General features: G+C 42.3%; 1 protein-coding gene across 1 annotated transcript in view; it reads left to right on the forward strand.

Moving 5' to 3' along the window:
- The window catches only part of efna3a (ephrin-A3a), a 58,721-nt gene that overhangs the window by 35,299 nt on the left and 5,620 nt on the right, over positions 1-17,802 (forward strand). Inside the window, exons 2-4 of the mRNA XM_051390301.1 lie at positions 12,202-12,503; positions 12,767-12,832; positions 14,567-14,644. Coding sequence (XP_051246261.1) covers positions 12,202-12,503; positions 12,767-12,832; positions 14,567-14,644 — 446 coding nt within the window. The remainder of the gene's footprint in view (positions 1-12,201; positions 12,504-12,766; positions 12,833-14,566; positions 14,645-17,802) is intronic.

The following is a 17,802-nucleotide window of genomic DNA, read 5'->3' on the forward strand; positions in this document are numbered from 1 at the left end:
GGCAACATTTTCACACAGACATTACATACACCACACAGGCTTTGTTCCAGCCTCTTCAAACAGTTTTCACTGCGGAGGTGTGACAGCACGCCAGGCGGGGATCTGCTGCCCACCATTTTCAGACCTCAGCAGAAAGGAGGAGAGACAGAGACGGGGGAATTTTTTGCACCAATTATCTAATGTGTGATCTTAGGGCCTGGCTGCCTGTCATGCGCAGCCTCTGGTTTATTCTGTCTTTTAATCTTTCTAGTAATCTTTTTGCCACTGCTGAGCCGGTGTCACAGCAGTGAACTCCAAGACAAGGCAATTCCATTAGGAGATGGCATGAAGCGGCATTCATTAATGGCGCCAGCCAGATGCTGCACCATATATCGAAGGGAGGCAGGGGGGTGTTTGAATTTGATTTGATTCCTCAGGATAATGTATTGTGCCTCATAACAAAGTTGTTCCAGAAAGGGGGTTTCCATATTCAGGATGAGGCATTGTGACTACTGAGAGAGCAGGTGGATTTCCTTGAGTATCATTGTGTGGTGTAACACACTCCCCTCCCTTCCCTGGCAAACCCTCACTTCGTTCCAGGTCTATATCCGTGAAGCCTCACCTGAGCCTGCTCAGTATTCAAGGTTTTCAACTGTCCACTCAAATCTTCTGTCAATCTATGGAAGGCATTTAAGCAGAAAACAGCCCAAACATGTAGCATTTCAGCCTCCTGCACCAAGTCTCTCCAGTTTCCCTCTTGTCACTGTCTGCATGCATTACCAAACAGCAGCTGTGGTGTTAGAAATTGTCCTGAAGAAGTAAACATGCTGTACGATGCCTCGCCTCTCCAAGGATGTCTAACATCGAATGCTTTCTGAACGCTCCCCTCTTTATCTCCTTAGTTACATAAGCGCCTATATGTACCGGCAACCTTCACATTCCATATAGCCTTGGGAGACAGAAAGTGAGAGGAATGATAGAGCGGGAGGTGAAGAAAGTATGAAAGAAAACACAAAAGACCCAGAGAAGGGAAGTACAGGAGAAAAGACAACAATAGGAGGAGAGGAACTGCGCAGGTGACGCTAGACGAGATAGAGAGGAACAGAGGGGAGCGAGAAAACGTGGGCTGTGGCCAGTCAATTATTCAGAAGAGAAAGGTCTAACGTACCTTGGGAGCTGCTTTGAACATGCCTGCATGGCATCACTTGCTAATGGGCCACAGATTGACATGCTACCTGAGCAAACTCCCCCACCCCAGTAGCTCTTTTTGTCCTCCTATACAGGTTCTTATCAGTGCTCTCTGGTGGAACGTGTAAATAATTACTCCATGACCACTCTGCTGTGCAAGCTGGAGGGTTGTTTGCACAAAGAAAAGAGGGTATATTTTAAAAGGGCGATGGGTTATTTTAAGAAAATGGGTGAATTATTTATGGAGGCCTGCTCTGGAGTGTTTGTGCTTCTGTATGTTTGCTGTATTTGGGGATATCACAAGCTGGAAATGACGTAATGTGAGGGTGTTTATTTGTTAAAAACTAGGTGTAAGTTAATTGTATTTAGCCTCAGTCATCAGGGAGTGTGCTTGCTTTGACATTTCTTTTATAGTTTTGAAAGTGCATGAGGGTGTGCGTTTATGTGTGTTTGGTGGTCTTTTGGGGGGGGGCTGCGTACCTACATGAAACCCTGGAGTTGCCATGGCTCAGAGATAAAAGACCAGATTATTCTACTTGGCATCCATTAGGTTGGCGCTGCCTGAATATCATCCAGTCTAAATCTGACCCAGAACCACTTTCCTTCATCTTTCTTTCTTCCCTTCCTCCTCTTCCCCACTCCCTCTCTCCTGCCTTTGTTCTCTTTCCTCTCTTTTTCGTTCTCGCTCAGAGAGGGATATGTGTGCCAGCCCAGAGTAGAGGCTTAAAGACGGAGGTTTTTGAAAGCGAACACCCTACTGTGGTTGACTTCCTGTGAGAGCAGCCGAGCCCCTCACACACTGAACTTCAAAGCTTGCATACCGCACTTTATGAAGATAGTAGAAGTTGTCTCATGGCTCACAAGTCTCTCTGTGGGTTTACTTTTGTGCTATATTTTACTTATAGTTTTCTATATGTTGTGGTAATTCTGTGTTCTGTTTTACCTGCCTGCCTGTTCCAATCTTTAATTTGTCGTTTTTTTCTTTAGATGAATATTAAGCTGAGGTGTGAACCTGTGAACCATCTTAGTCTTTTTCTTAAGAGTGTCCTCTGCTCTGTCAGTGGCCAGACAGTTGGAGATGGGCGAGATAAGCACTTTGTTTTTGGACATGGCCACAGCGGGCTAACAGGAGCTGCCTGGCACCCTTGCTGAGGGTGTGTACTGTGGAGAATTCATCTTGATGAGAGCTTCTTTTGTGTGTCACAGCCCTTCTGCTATCTCGCTTTCTGTCTCTCTGCCTGTCTGTCGGACTCTTTCTCTCTCTGAGGCCAGCACCCTTTACATTTAAGCAGCAGTACACAGCAAACAAAATAGAAATTGGTATGTTCCCACAGATAATATGTCAGGTTTGTGGCAAAAAAAATGAGGCTGCATTGGGCTTTGATTTCCATTTTGGTGTCCCCATACCAAATTTCCCAGCAGTCTCATTTCCACTTTGGGGAGATTGTAGTACCAGTATTGTTGTATGGAATGGTTGTAACAAGTACAATATGCAAAAAAAATTATAAAGGTAAAATGTATGACATAACAGCATTATAATGAAGTACTGCAGCCCCTACAAATCTTGTTCTCCAGATTTAATGAAACATGTTTGTTTGGTACAGACCCCCCAAAACATTTCACATTATCCTGATCATTACCACACTAATCTTGAATCAGATTGCAATATCAGACAATATAATTGCAATAAGATGTTTATATCATATCATGCAGCCCTACTAATTTTCACATGATCCATGATTTATCATTTTCTGATTTAAGGCTGCTTCGTTCCAATGCAGCAGGCATCATATGAGGTCCATTTGGTGAAGGTACTTAACAGATGTTAATATGTTACGTACATAATTTATCAATCATGGTGTTGGAATTATATTTCTGTTCTGTTTTGAAAGAAATTATACAGATTTATTTATATTTTGAACAACCATTGCTTTGTCACTGTGATTCAGTCATTCAATGAAAGTTTTAGAAGATTGCAAAAAACATTCAAGCAGACGTTCAACTCATTCCTCTTCCTCATGCTTTGCAAAAAAGGAGTAATCTCTCTTTATATATACATCCCCCCAAGTTCAGCATTTCCTCTTCAAAAAGCAACTTAAAATTCACAACTGCTGTAGATTGTCTTTATTTTGGGTGCCATCTCCTTCACAAACTCCAAATCAGTCTGATTTACACCTGGTGCCACATTCAGCGACCTGAGAACATGTCAAATTCAGTGTTGTTTGGAGTAATCTGTGTCCTTACCTGAACTCACACATACACACACACACAATCGTTTTCCACAAGGCTGGTACAGTCCATTATCCATGTATGAATGCGGGACCTTTGTGGGAGAACGTGAAGGAAGGGATGAGGGGAATGAGTGGTCCTTTTCATGATCTGACGACATCATTCTGCAAAGAGGATTAATAGTGAAAGAAAGACAGGAGTGTGTTGGGGTGTGAGACAGAGCAAATGAGAAGTGAGCTTGCAGTGAGACCAAGAGAGCAGATGTGGGCGATCAAGCCTTTAATAGTGAGGTACAATTAGAGCCTCACCTTGAGAGAGATGGACCCTTGTTATCGCGGCTTGTCGCAGGATGTAATCACACCACGAACTCAGCGGGATGGATGACTCTTCAAGACTGGCCGTGACCGAGGTCTGACATCACCTCCTGACACCTCTGAAGGTTTTCTGTCTTCTGTCATTAGAGGAGGAGGGCTTCCATTTATCTGTTTCCCATTTCACCATTTTATTGTATTGTGTGTGTGTGTGTGTGTGTGTGTGTGTGTGTGTGTGTGTGTCATCTATTATAATTATAATATATTTTTGGACATTACACAAACTATAGCACTGATATTTTGGCCAATTAAAATCTCAGTTGGATTACTAAACTAAACCATAGTCAGTAAAATAGGGAGTTTATTGTTGGATTTGAATGCTCACTAATGTGTAAGCCATATTGCTGCCAGTCTAAGATGCCACACCAATGCAAAGCCCAAAGCGCAGTAGCCAATTATAGTCAGAAAAGCATTCCCAAGTGGTCCTTGGAAGCATTTCACTGTATTAAAAGGAGAAAACATGCCCAGTGTCCTCTATTACATTTTTTATGCAAAGTCTAGCTGGAGGAGAGCCACAGTTTAATATTCAACTGTGTCATCCATATTTCTGTTTGATATTTAAACTTCCTCTGTGGATGTCTAGAAAGTAAAGAGCAGCTTAAGCCACATAGATTAATCAATGAAATTTATGCCTGTTCATATTTCCTCTGAACAAGCTGGCGGCATCCCATAATGCATTGCGAGTGATTTAATCAGAAGTTGGAGCTGTGGAAATGGCGTTATTATGTTGATCATGATCATGTTTTCTTTCCCTCACTGCCACAATTCAAATAAGAAAGCCCACTGAGACAACTAGTAAACATGAAGTGCCCTTTGCATTAGGCCAGTGTATCCAAACATGTTTTTTTTTTCATTCATGACTCCTTAAAATGGAGCGATGTCTGACCTCGTTTAAAACGTTTCATGCAAGTTGTGTGCCATTTAACCAAAGGGGGATTTTCAGTTCTTGAATTGTTTTAAAGGCTTGAAGAGACAAAACTATCCAGTATTTCACCATTAAGTAGAATTTTAATTAGTTGTTAAAAGCATTCATCAAATGCTAAACATTGTTGGTTCTAGCTTCTTAATTGTGAGGATTGGCTGTTTCTCTCTGTTTTGTATCATTGGAAAGTGAATATATTCGCGTTTTGGACTATTGGTCAGACAAAGCAAGCAATTTGAAGCTTGGGCCAAGTGAATTGTTGTAGGGATTTCTCACCATTTTTCAACATTAGTAGTAAAGTAATTAATCAAAAAGAAAGAAGAATGTTTTTTTTTCTAAGTTGTTATCATGCTCATCATCCTGTGCCCACTTTGGAGGGTTCCAAACCCTCAGCTTGTGTGTATTTGTGGTTTATGTTGTAAGCACCCGCTGATGTTGGAGTCCTGACTCATCTCTGCATCATCTCCTCCACCAGCTTGGACTATAAATCCAGTGGTGCTGCCAGAAATTCTGTGTTCCCTAATATGTGACAGACTGCATGCCCTTCTCATAGGTGCATTTGCCTCAGTTATGTTGGCTAATGCTTTACATTTCAGAACGGGTCCCCCGAGCCCCCGACCACCCACCCACTTTACTAAAGGCACGCCAAGAGCAAGGCTGGGGGAGACAGAGACACCAAGCAACTGAACTGCAGGGTGGAATAGTGAGCAGAGAGAGTGTCCTTTAACCAAAAAGATCTATTTCTCAGCCCCTGTGTCGGCAAGAATCAGCCCCACAAGCTGCTGGATGTTCTTTAGCTGAGGCTGCACTGTGGTGTCCCTCTGAGAGGGGAAAGCAAAGAGATTTTGCTTATGGGAGATCAATAAAGCATCACTTTAGAGCTGAAATCCATAACTTTCTGCATGTTCAAACTACAACAGCAATTCAATTGAGCATTTAATGTTGCACTTGAAGTTGTTTCACCTCATTGTTGTTGGCATGCAGTGTAAATGCCATGACCAGGCAACATCAACACAAATGTATTAATTACTAGAGTGATTAATTGATTTGAAAGCTTTGGCATTTCAGCATTTCTCAGCTGCAGACTAGAGAGTGTCTCCTAGCAGTGGAGCACACTGTGGATGTGATTTGACTGAAGTGGAGCTACTTTATAAGAAACAGCTGAAAGCAAGCTTTGTCCACACTGAGGTCAGTCAAGGAACAGAAAGGCTGAAATGTGATTCAAATTGATAAACTGTTCTTGAGGTGATCGCCTTGAAAAGGTAATTGCTGTCAAGGTGTCCTTGAGCAAGACTTGTAATTTCTGCACCAGAACTATAGACCGAAAATGACGATACTGCAGCTTTACAGGATATATCCAAGGTGTAGATGTCTGTAAATGTTAAAGAATTTTATTGCAAAGCTTCCCTGAATTAAATAAAGGCCAGAAAAGAAATGTGGCAGAGCTTTTTTTCGAATGAGGGAAGCAAAGGTGGAGGGCCGGGGAATATGCCGTGGGGAGGTTTATACAAGGATGGGTAAATATGAAAAGGTAATGTTCCTCAATTTCTCTGAGGCCAGAGTGGACAGAGGTTGTGGAGGAGACTGGTGGATGACTCCCAGTGGTCTAATAGTGATAGAAGAGAGTTGCAGCGTTTGCCTCTTCCTACAGACTGGCTCAGCACTTGTTCCACCCTCAATCCTCCATTTTGGATCGAAACATTGTAAACCAGGCCGTTAATTGCGGCGTTAACTCAATCAGCGACGACTCACAGGAGATATTGTGCTTGTGTGCGCGTGTGTATGCTCGCAATGCATGTCTGATGGTTGTCTGTGTCTTCTGTGCGCATGTGTGCGTGCACGAGTAATGAGTTTTGGTGCTGAGGTACAGAGAAAAACAGCAGAGCCCAGCTTGTCCCTGCCAGGGGACTCGATTGGAGGAGTCTTGTCGGTGGTAAACAGACGATTGGTGAATGGCATTTAAGTCACGCTATTTCGCGCATCGGTAGTTTATCCTCCTGATGAGGCTGATGTTGATTACCCCAGAGAGTGTGTTTTTAAGGTCATCAATGATGATGCCACGCTGACCTCATCTTTTCTGAAATAAGCTTCTACAAGAGCTAGACAGCAGCGCTGTAGAGGTACACAGAAAGTACAAGATTTTACATAATTACTTTGATAAAAAGTTTAATGAACTAATTTTTCATGGCAGCCATCTTCAAAAGCAATAATGACAAACAACGCAGACACCAAAAAACAGCTTTGTACTGTTAATTACACATAGATTACTTAGTGTTGGTGTGGATGGTGTGATAGTCTGTGCAAAGACGAGAGCATTTATGCAAAAGCCGATTCTTTAAATGTAATCTCTGGTGCTATTTTTGACTCAAAAAGCTCTGTTCATAATTATTATATATATTATATATTATTATATACAAGTACATAAAGCAAGTGGGAGAAGACGTCTTCAGATATCTTGGCAAGGAAACTGAATCAAGAAGGACATTTTGGCCAAATAAGAGAAAATTGGTACTGTAAGCGTTGGAAGAAATAAAAGTACTTTGCTTTAAAACAGTTATTTGACTTTCATGGTCTATAAAAGTAAGCCTCCAAGAGTTTTGTGATATGTGTATTTGCAAAGGATAATACTGGTGTAATTATATTCTTACTGTACCTATCAGCATTAATACCTATGAAGAGATGAAAACCCACAAGTGTTTCTTTTCCACAGTCAGAAGCTATTACTGTCTTTTCTCCTGTAAGGTTGGACTACTCTTGTCAAAAGCAACAACTTGTCTCTTCCAGCTGTTTTTAATGGATCTTTGGAAACAGTTGGAGCCTCTGGCAGTAATGTAGGGCGAACCTGTAGCAGAACAAACAGCACTAACTTCAGACTGTGAAGAATACCTTGGTGGATTTAGACTTTTCCTATCCATTCATGTCAGTAGAAAAAATAAAAAATAAAACTCAGAAAAAATAAAACAAATACAATTGCACTGGTATTATTTTCCTTGAAAGCCAGCAGCGCTCATGCTTCTGCTTTCACTTTGATGCAGTCTGGCAAAATTATTATACAGAGAAATGACAGAGGACACAGATTTGTTTTAGTTTTAAGCCTGGTGAAGCAAAACAAAAAATGATTGACATCGCTCATGTGGAAAGTGAGGGAAATATTTTCTAATAATGTTTCATATTTCTCCTCGTTTTTGTGACTTACAAATTATTGTTTATGATCTTTGCCTGTTATTTTTCACTACAGGAATTATAGATTTGTTCTGTGGTTGTAGGAGATTCTCAGTTTCTGTCCACTGAACTGTACGTTTTAGAGTGTCTTAGCTGTAGCGCTACTTCACCATTGTTATTTATTGATACCGTTGGTATTCTCCAAAGACTCTTTTTAACGCAGATGTGAAAGGTGCAGTGGTGCTATCTTTGTCTCACTCTTCCTCGCCCCCCTCCTCCTCTTTCTGTCTTCCTCTTTCTCTCTCTCTCTCCCCTGCTATCTGCCTCCCCTGGCAGTCTTCACCAGCTTGTGCAGCCTTTACTAACTAGCTGCACACTCCCACTCATAGGAAAATGATGATGAGACAGCAAAACCACCATAGAGACGATGCACAGCGGAAAGAGAGGAAGAGAGTTGGAGAGAGGGAACCGGCTGCAGGAAAAGAGAGACAACAAGAGAATGAGAGCCATCAGTCTTTTTTATGCACTTTTACCACATATATGTTCATCCCCGGGGAGCACTATGTCTCTGTCTGAGCCTCTGCCTCCCTTTCTGCGCCTTTCTCTTTGTTGTCATCATTCAATGCATTTTCCTCCCTCACCCATCCCCCTCCTCCCACTACCGTAAGTTATTAAATCTCCTCTCACCCCCTTCTTCTGTTTCTCTTCTCCTCTCTTTCCTCCGTTCCTCTCTGCCCTGCAACCTTTCTGTCTTGTGCCACTAAGTGGACTGCTTATATAACAGCGTACACCTAGAGGGACTCCTCTCACCCAGCCAGCCTGTTCTTCTCACTTCACCCTTTTAGTCTCCTTTCCTCCTGTTTTTCCCCTCTGCACCACCTTACCTTCTCCTCTTCTTCAAGTCATTTTCCCCCTCCTCCTCCTCCTCCTCCTCCTCTTTCTTACTTCCTTTCTTCCCCAGCTTCTTCTACTGCTGACTTTACGTTTGGAACAAATGGTCCTCCTGCTGTGTAGTTATGTCTAGTGAGTCAGAGTGATAACCAAAACAGTAAAGTAACAGGGTTGCTTGTTCATCTACTGCTGAAACAATTAGTCAAACAACAGAAAATTAATCAGCAACCAATTTGGGTTTAATTACTGGTAATTATTTAAGTTATTTACCAACCTGAAGTGCTAAACATTCCAAAATGTGCTGCACAAATGTGAGTATTTGCTTCTTTCTTTCAGTTTTATATCACTGTAAATTGAATATCTTTGGATTTTGGAGTGTGTATTGGACAAAACCAGCAGTATGAAGATACCTCCATTGGCCCTGTACGATTGTAATAGTCATTTTTCACTACATCCTGACATTTTATACACTAAACAATCAGTTAGGGATGTCAAGATATATCATGAGCCACCATACAAATGTGTGAAGATTAAAAAGGAAGAAAAGGAATCTTTTTCAGTTATGATTTGTCTTCACTTTGTTAAAAAACATTGTGAGAAAATGATATTGAGTACTGTTAATTGTGTTAGATTGTGAGTTGAATTGTAGCGTTACAATAGAGTCATCTAAACCTTAAAACAAAAGAACAAATGCATCGCTGGTCCTTTAGCTGCATTTGCTGTACTGTCTCAGTATAACCCAGCATGCTCAAGTGCTCAAACACAAACACACACACACGCTCCCTTACTCCTGCTCTTGCCTCCTTGCATCCAGCTCCTCTCGCACGCCGCCATCCTCTCACCTGTTTCTCAGTGACTGCATCACTCTCGACTTTTTTACACGCCACTCGCATCCAGGATTCTCCTCATCGCAGGTTTTCATATTCAACGCACCCTCTTTCTCCTACTTTCATCTTAGGTCTATCTACTTACCATTCTCTCTACCCCACACCCATTGTACCTCTTTATCTTTCTCTACCCCTCTGCTCTTCCCCCATCACAACCTCCCCCCCTCTCTAAATATAGTCCCTTTGAAGCATAGCTGTGTTGTCTCTTCCCGCAGCACTGCAAGACAAAAGTCTGTCATCTCACATCTGAGCAGCAGGGATAGAAAGCACAGATAAGATTGATGGCCCAAAAAGAAACACTGGTTAAGAGAATTGATATTCATCTGCCTCAGCGTGTGTGTAAACGAAGACAAGGAGTGGAGATGAAAAGGAGGATGGGAGAAGATCCAGAAAAGAGAACAGTTGTAACGCCACTGCAAGAAAGATGGCGAGACAGAAAAAGAGAGAGAGAACGAGAAGGAGAGAGGTGCCATGACATTTCTGATCCACATTTTGTAATTGAATAATAATCTCTCTGGAGACCTGACCTAGTAACGTATGCACGTGTGTGCGTGTTTGTGAGAGCGTGTCCGCAGCTTTGTGTGTGTGTGTGTGTGTGTGTAGGCACAATGTATACACAGTGAAGGATGGTTGTGAGTGTGTGCAACTGAGTGCTCATTTGTATGTGTGTAACAGAAAATGTGTAAGAAAGAGGAGACAACCAGTAGAAGAGAAAAAATGAGTGCAGAGGAGAAGTGTGTGTGTGGGGGAGTGCTCTTTAAACATAATAAAGCACAATACCTCCACCTAGTGGTGTAAGGTAGTCATTACAACTATAGTTGTTACAGGTTACACATCACTGCAGCCAAGGACAATTCCCATCTCATCAGCTCACCTGCAGGAGCCCTTCTAATGACTTCTACTTTGTCTAATTACAGATTGTGTAATTTACATAATAAGTATACTTAGTATTATAAACAGCTGAGCTCACAGCGTGGCGGCTGAATGCAAAATCATATCACATCATTGCCTCAGTTGTTCAGCAAGGAGTCTTGAATCAACTGAAGGGTTACTGTACCATCATGTACATCACGCACACACACACACACGCACACACACACTCACTCAACCTTAGAGTGGCCTTCCTTGGTTGTCGGGGGAGCTTGGTCCATCATATGTACTGTGTGCTGGCTGGTTCCCCTGCGGCCAGAGCATACATCGCCACTGACAGGATCTCCTTCCGCCTCAATGACCTGGCCTGTAGCTGGCTCAGGGGGGAAGACAGGAGTGCAGATTATCATTCTCAGCACCGTCCTCAGCACTCGCCACAAGGCATTTAGCGAGGAAAATGTGTTTTTGTATGCAGAGGGGGGTAGTAGTTTAGGTGTAATAGTTTCTCTCTTGAAGAAAAGAGGGTGTTAATGTATGCAGAGGGAAAGGTCTATCGCTCTCTGGCCTCTTTGAGTTGCTTTTATGTTAACTTTAGTGCTGAAAAGATCAGTTGATTAATCGGTTAGTCAGTAGGCAGAAGATTCATTTATTTGATTAATCATTTAATGTAACTGATGTAATGTATCAAGTAAAAAACATTACTATTTACTGCTTCTAGCTTTTCAAGTGTGCAGGGGCAGATCCAGAGAAATATTTATGGGGTGGTAAGAGGGCGGCATGGAGCCTTAAAGGGTGGCCGAAAATACATGTTAGTTTAACTGCAAACATTAGTAAAGGATTGAATAGAAATATCTAAAGGTAACATTAGAAAACTATAAATGATTATAACCAAATCTTCAGACATTTTGCCAAATACGTGTATTTTTTCACTTCATCTAAAATGTTACCATAACACATTTAAAATGAATCAAAATGAATGCATTTAATTTGATACAAACTGTGGTGGCAGCTGGGGGGGCCAGGCATTTTTTCAGGGTTGGCAGCCACCCAGTGTACACCTCTGGGACTGCCCCTGTAAATGAGTATTTGCTGCTTTTTTCTCACTGTAAATTAAATATATTTGGGTTTGTTTGTTTGAAGATCTGGGCTCTTTTTTAGAATCAATATAATAATTGTACAGATAAGTGTTTAAGATCAGTGTTTTGGGGAAATAATCTTATTCGCTTTCTTGCCAAGAATTAGACAAGAAGATAAATACCACTCTTACATCTGTTCCATATTAAACTACAGCCAGGAGATTGTTGTGTGAGCTTAGCACAACGACTGGAAGGGGGGCAGCTAGCCTGGCTCCATGTATGTATGTACAGAAATCCGCCTACAAACACATCTAAAGCTCTTTAATTAACATGTTGAGTTTGTTTGTAAAGTGCAAAAATGACAATTGGCAGTTTTATAGGGGGGTTATTTGCGGGTCTATTTCTTGGCAAGGAGTGATTTTCTGGAGTCTCGTTGCCTGGCAACCTTACATTTGTGTCAAGGATCTGAAAGTGAAACAATCCTTTAACAGATGTAACGATTCTTTGTGTGCAGCCATAGTTAATTATCCACATTTTTCTATCTGTCTTTCCCTCTTTCTTTATCCCACTTTTCCTTTCTCCCTCTCTTTCTGTCGCTCTGTGTGTTTTTTCTTTTGTTAAATCAGGCTACGAAGAGAGGGATACACGGTGCAGGTCAGCGTCAACGACTACCTGGACATCTACTGCCCGCACTATAACACCACCCAGCGGGGGACGCTGGAGCGCACCGTGGCCGAGCAGTACATCCTCTACATGGTCAGCTACCGCGGCTACCGCACCTGCGACCCCCAGCTGGGCTTCAAGCGCTGGGAGTGCAACCGGCCCCATGCGCCTCACGCCCCCATCAAGTTCTCGGAGAAGTTCCAGCGCTACAGCGCCTTCTCGCTGGGCTACGAGTTCAACGTGGGCCAGGAATACTACTATATCTGTGAGTCAGACGACTTTACGCCACTTTTTTCATTGTGATGCATAGAAAAGCCTGAGGATGTTGCGCATGCAGAGTGGCTCTAAGGCTGCGGTCACCCTCATGTATTGATGGCGTGTGGGTGCTGCTAATAGACTGTGGAAGTTCAGCTGAGGACAGGGCGGTTGCTCAGTCGCAGCGCTGCAGTTTGCACAGCTGATTGTTGAGGGCGGTGCGGCCTGCAGAGGGCACAAGGTTGACGTGTTGTTGTTTGCTCTCTGTTTTAGCCACGCCCACCCACCACCACGGCCACAGCTGCCTGAGACTGAGGGTCTACGTCTGCTGCTCCACCGGTGAGACCCAACAGCTCCTCTCTGCCCTGCCTCCACACAGCTCTCTCCAACTCATTTTACATCATCTCCTCTCGTTCTGTGTCACTTTACCTACACTTTCCTCCCTCCACCTATCTCTTTCTATCTCCCAAACGCACATAGACGCAGAGAAAGGAGAGACAAAGAGGGCAGAGAGAGAGAAACAGACAGAGAGAGAGAGAGAGAGAGAAAAACTAAGATCAGACAGTCTCCTCTCAGAGAGAGGCTTTTCTGCCGCTCGCTGTCTTGGCGAGGTTTTGATGGTGGCGTCTTTTCCCTCGAAGCAGTGCTTTGAGAGTGATGGTTTAATGTTATTCTCTGTCTCAGTGCTATTACAGTAATGCTCTATCTCTCTGTGAATGACATGCTCTCGCGAAGATGTACAAAAGATGTAAAAAAAAGAAAAAACTGTTTCACAAGATCCAGCTCTCTCTGCCCTCTTTCCCCCCTAGCTCTCTTGACCATCTCATCCCCTCTCCCTCCTCCCTCCTCCCTCACCGTCTATCTCGTCTTCTCTCTTTCTGGCTCTCTGATGCCTGCTGCTCTGTATAGTGTGTGTGTTATTTTTACCCTGGTAGCCTGCTCTCTCCCCTGCAGGCCTTTGATCAGGGAGCCCTGTGCTGAAAGCCTCCCCCTCTCCTCTAACCTTGTCAGCACTAATACATCCCACACTCAGGCCAGTGTCAGCCCCTGTGTACACATCACCTTAACACCCCCCCCATCCCAGTGTCACGGCTAATCTATTGATGTGTCTACCACGCCTCCATTTGCTTCTGTGTGAGTGTGTGTGTGTGTGTGTGCGCGTGTGTTCGAGGTGCTGGAGTTTGAGCATGTGTGTGCGTGTCTGCACGTGGTACTATGTCAGCCATAAATTTTTTAACGTGTGTTTGTGCGTGTGCATGACTGACTATGTGCACATTGGTGCATTTAGTTAGTTTACAATCCACAACCTTTACTCAGCAAGGTCATTTTAACAGCTTGCTATCAAAAAGCTGTTGATTTCAGCTGCCCCCAGACCGTTTTCATTTCCTCTGTGTGTCTCAGCCCTTATAAGATTTAAAGATAAGACAAAGATGTGAATATTCATGGCATATGCTTTACATCTGTAAAGAGTTTCAAATTGATTGCTACCAGCCTCTATGTAAATTCTCTGTAAATGCTATTTCATCCTCCTAACTATGCAGTGGAATCACAGGCTCTCACCGACACACATATTTAATTGGAAAAAGCAAAAAACATACACAAAGATGTATACACATGCATATCAACAAACCCACACATCATTCATTCGTGGATCATTTGGCAATGCAGACTGAATGTAATTCTGTCTAGACGAACAGTAAATGTGAAAATGATTTCTGTCCACTGGTTCCAAATGCTTTTAATCATCAGATGGAAGACTGGAGTCTCGGTCCAGGATTTCTTCATGCTTTCTCAGAGGCAGGGGCACGCCAACTGTTTTTTTTCCCATATCTGTACAATATAGTGGTGCCTAAAATGCACATTTTACTCAGTCTTGTTGTTTTAATGGGCTGTTTTCTCTCCATGTCTCTCTCTCCATCTTTGTTTCTCTCCTCTGCTTTTTTTATTCCCCGCTCTTCTCTCTCTCTCTCTCTCTCTCTCTCTCTCTCTCTCTCTCTCTCTCTCTCTCTCTCTCTCTCTCTCTCTCTCTCTCTCTCTCTCTGTCTTTGTGTGTATATGTGGTGTGTTTCTTAGTTTCCCAGGCAGATGATGACTCCAGTCAGACTCCTCCTGACTACACAGTCAGGCCAAACATCAAAATACACAACATTGGTGAGTGACTCTGAGTTGCTGAAAATGAACAGCAGCCAATTGTCAGATGCTGGTCAATATTTGGCTGTGGCTGCAAAGCTTGATTTGTGTACAGATCATTGTGGAAAGGAAAAAAACATTTGTTAGATTTTTATTCTATGGTTGGGAAAAGAAAATCCACAGGGCATAGCTGGTTGATGAGTAAAACCTTTATTTTCTGCTCTTGATTGTTTTGCAATATGGATAAGACAATGAATCATAGCAACTTGATTCAACAGTAGTGACACCATTTACTGTATTTACAGGCATCTCTGTAAGAAAGCAAATATGTACGTGAACAAATTAACCCATTTAACCCAACAGTACACCCAAGAAATCTAATATGCAACATAAAATGATAGTTCCAGTTTATTACAACTTACTTTTCTTACTTTTGATTATTTCTATCAGTTATGATAATACCAATAATCACCAAAGTAAAGCACCAAGGCAGTACACCAAAGCACTATTGGCTGAGGTACTGACCTTATTACACAGTTAATTTGTCAGTGTCATGATAAAATTCATGACTGGACAGAAATCAGTTTTTCACGTTGCCTCGCTCTTTCAAATAAGTTTGGTTAACCTGGGAATTTGTTGCTAGAGCTTGAGCTACCCCGTCAGACTTATTTTTAGCTGTGTCGTCAGATTCCCAAATCTCAGCTGTGAACTTGAGGTGAGTACGGGGGTATTACTACCAATAAGAATGATGGACAGAACTATGAAAATAAGCTGTGGTTAAATGTAATTGAATACACTCACTAAATGTACTTAAGTACAAATTTGAGGTACTTGTAGTTACTTGAGTATTTCCTTTTCATGCAGTGTACTTGTACTCCACTACCTACTTTTTACTCCACCTCTTTGTCTGATAGCTGTAGTTACTAGTTACTCCCCCTTTTTTTTTTTTTTTTTGATAATTTGAAGACTTAAAGGTCTAGTGTGTAGGATTTAGCCCACCATGTTGAACCGTCATGTTTCTACAGTAGACCAAAAAGGGATAAACAGCAACAACACTGGCTCTAGATAGGGTCGCTCACGTTTTTTCTGCATTTCACGACCACCATAGTTTCTCATTCGTGCATGGAAGGGGATGGTGAGGTGGGGGAGTTACAGTCTGCAACTAGACTGTAGATGCTACCAAATCCTACACTTTGGACCTTAAGTAAATTATACTGATAATTCTTAAGTAAGATTTTCAATGCAGGATTTTTACTTGTAGTGGAGTATTTTCAGTGTGGTATTTAAGTAAATGATGTGAATGCTTCCACCACGAAAAATAAGACATAAAACTTTACCTCCTACAGTCAACCACACACACACACACACACACACACACACACACACACACACACACACACACACACACACACACACACACAGGTAAAACCTTCCTTTTTTTCTCTAGTGCAAGATCCACAAGGTCAGTAGAGGTCTTGTAAGGAATGAAAGGTCCATGTTTACCTAAGGAGAAAGCATGTCAGTGAGCGAGTCAATTGTGCAGCTGAGTGGTTACATAAACCCTCTATTTTTCTCTCTCTTTCTCCATCCCCATCTCAAACAAAAGCCTCTTGCCGGGAATCATTTAGTATGCTTGTTTCTGGGAGCTGTGGGCAGTCTGTGACGAGGGCTAAGAGAGTGTGACCTGCCTGAGATAGAAACTGAAGCCAGCAGAGACAGAGTGAAAAGAGCTCTTGAGCCATCAGCAACGAGAGAAGGCAGAAAATAGAGAAACAGAGGAGAGGGACAAAGGCTGGAAAGATGGAGAGACAAAGTGAGAGAGAGAAAGTCAGGAAGGAGGCAGTGGAAGAGATATGCAGCAGGAAAAGCCTCACAGATAGAGGGACCGATAAGGCAAAGAAAGAGAAACAGGCAGAAAAAGAGATAAAACCAGAGTGGGGGCAGAGAAAGGGGGGTGCAGAGAGAAGGGGCAGAGGAAGAAAGAAAGAAAAGCTCAGTGGTGGGCGAATTGCTCAGCAGTAACTCAGGCTTGAGCTTACGTAGAATTTAATATAAAAAAACACACACTGGCAGAGAATCATAAAAGATCATAGCCTCGAGCGTTGTGATGCATTTTGCTGAATACATTTGGCGGAATAACAAAATCAGGACACACAGATTTATGCGCACTCTCTCTCACACACACACACACACACACACTCACACTTAAAAACAAAACGTACCCCTGATGGTCTTCCTGACCGCTTGACACCCACTCTCTGACTCACCCTCAGGACCAGACCATCCCACAGACTGGCTTAGCATCAACAAATCTCAGCCTCTCTCTCCACATATGTTTGGACTTTCTGTCATCTTTGTTACTTTATTATTAGCTTTGCTTCTACGTCACATTTTCCTTATTTAACATGGTGTTTTACGGATAATTTTAGGCTATTTTTGTAGTTTCGGCCATCATTTCTATAACAAGAGTTTTCTCACAACAGTATTTGCCAATATGTGGAAACATGGTGACATTGCTAAAGTCAGGCAGGGCAAGAAACATGAGCAGTAAGATGATCATCCAGGTTTTAAACAAATCTCTGTGTCAGACAAACTTATTCGGAAGAGAAAACGAGGACCAACAATAAAAATATTTCCCAATCTGTCTGCTGTAAACATTCATCACAGTTTATCATCATTTGTGAAACAAGATGTTGCAATTTGCAATCTGTGTGTAAGCAGTGCTTACGAATCACTTTTGTGAAATGGGACGCTGGCTTGGCTTGTTAACAACCTGCCTGAACATCTGACTCGTTTACATTTCTTGCCCCATTAGAGTGTTTCCAACTCTCAGCAATTACTAACTACTAATTGGAATACACCAGAAAGGTCCAGTGCATAGCATTTAGGAGTTACTACTGGCAGAGATGGAATATAATATTCATAGGTATGTTTTTATTAGTTTGTAATCACCTGAAAATAAGAATTGCGTTTCAAATAATCGTAACTTTATAGTTTCCAGCAGCAAAGTTTAGTATACACTGCATTCTAACCTCTGTAACATTCTAAACACTTTCCTCCTATATCAAATGTATGCAGCAGTAGAAGAGGCCTAAAGGCTGAAACATAAATTATATTCTGGGTCAGAAAATGCAACTGTAAACAGATCATTTCAAGAGAAGATCAATGTGCACTAGCAC

This window comes from Dicentrarchus labrax, unplaced genomic scaffold (genome assembly GCF_905237075.1).
Source record: "Dicentrarchus labrax unplaced genomic scaffold, dlabrax2021, whole genome shotgun sequence".
Classification (NCBI taxonomy): domain Eukaryota; kingdom Metazoa; phylum Chordata; class Actinopteri; family Moronidae; genus Dicentrarchus; species Dicentrarchus labrax.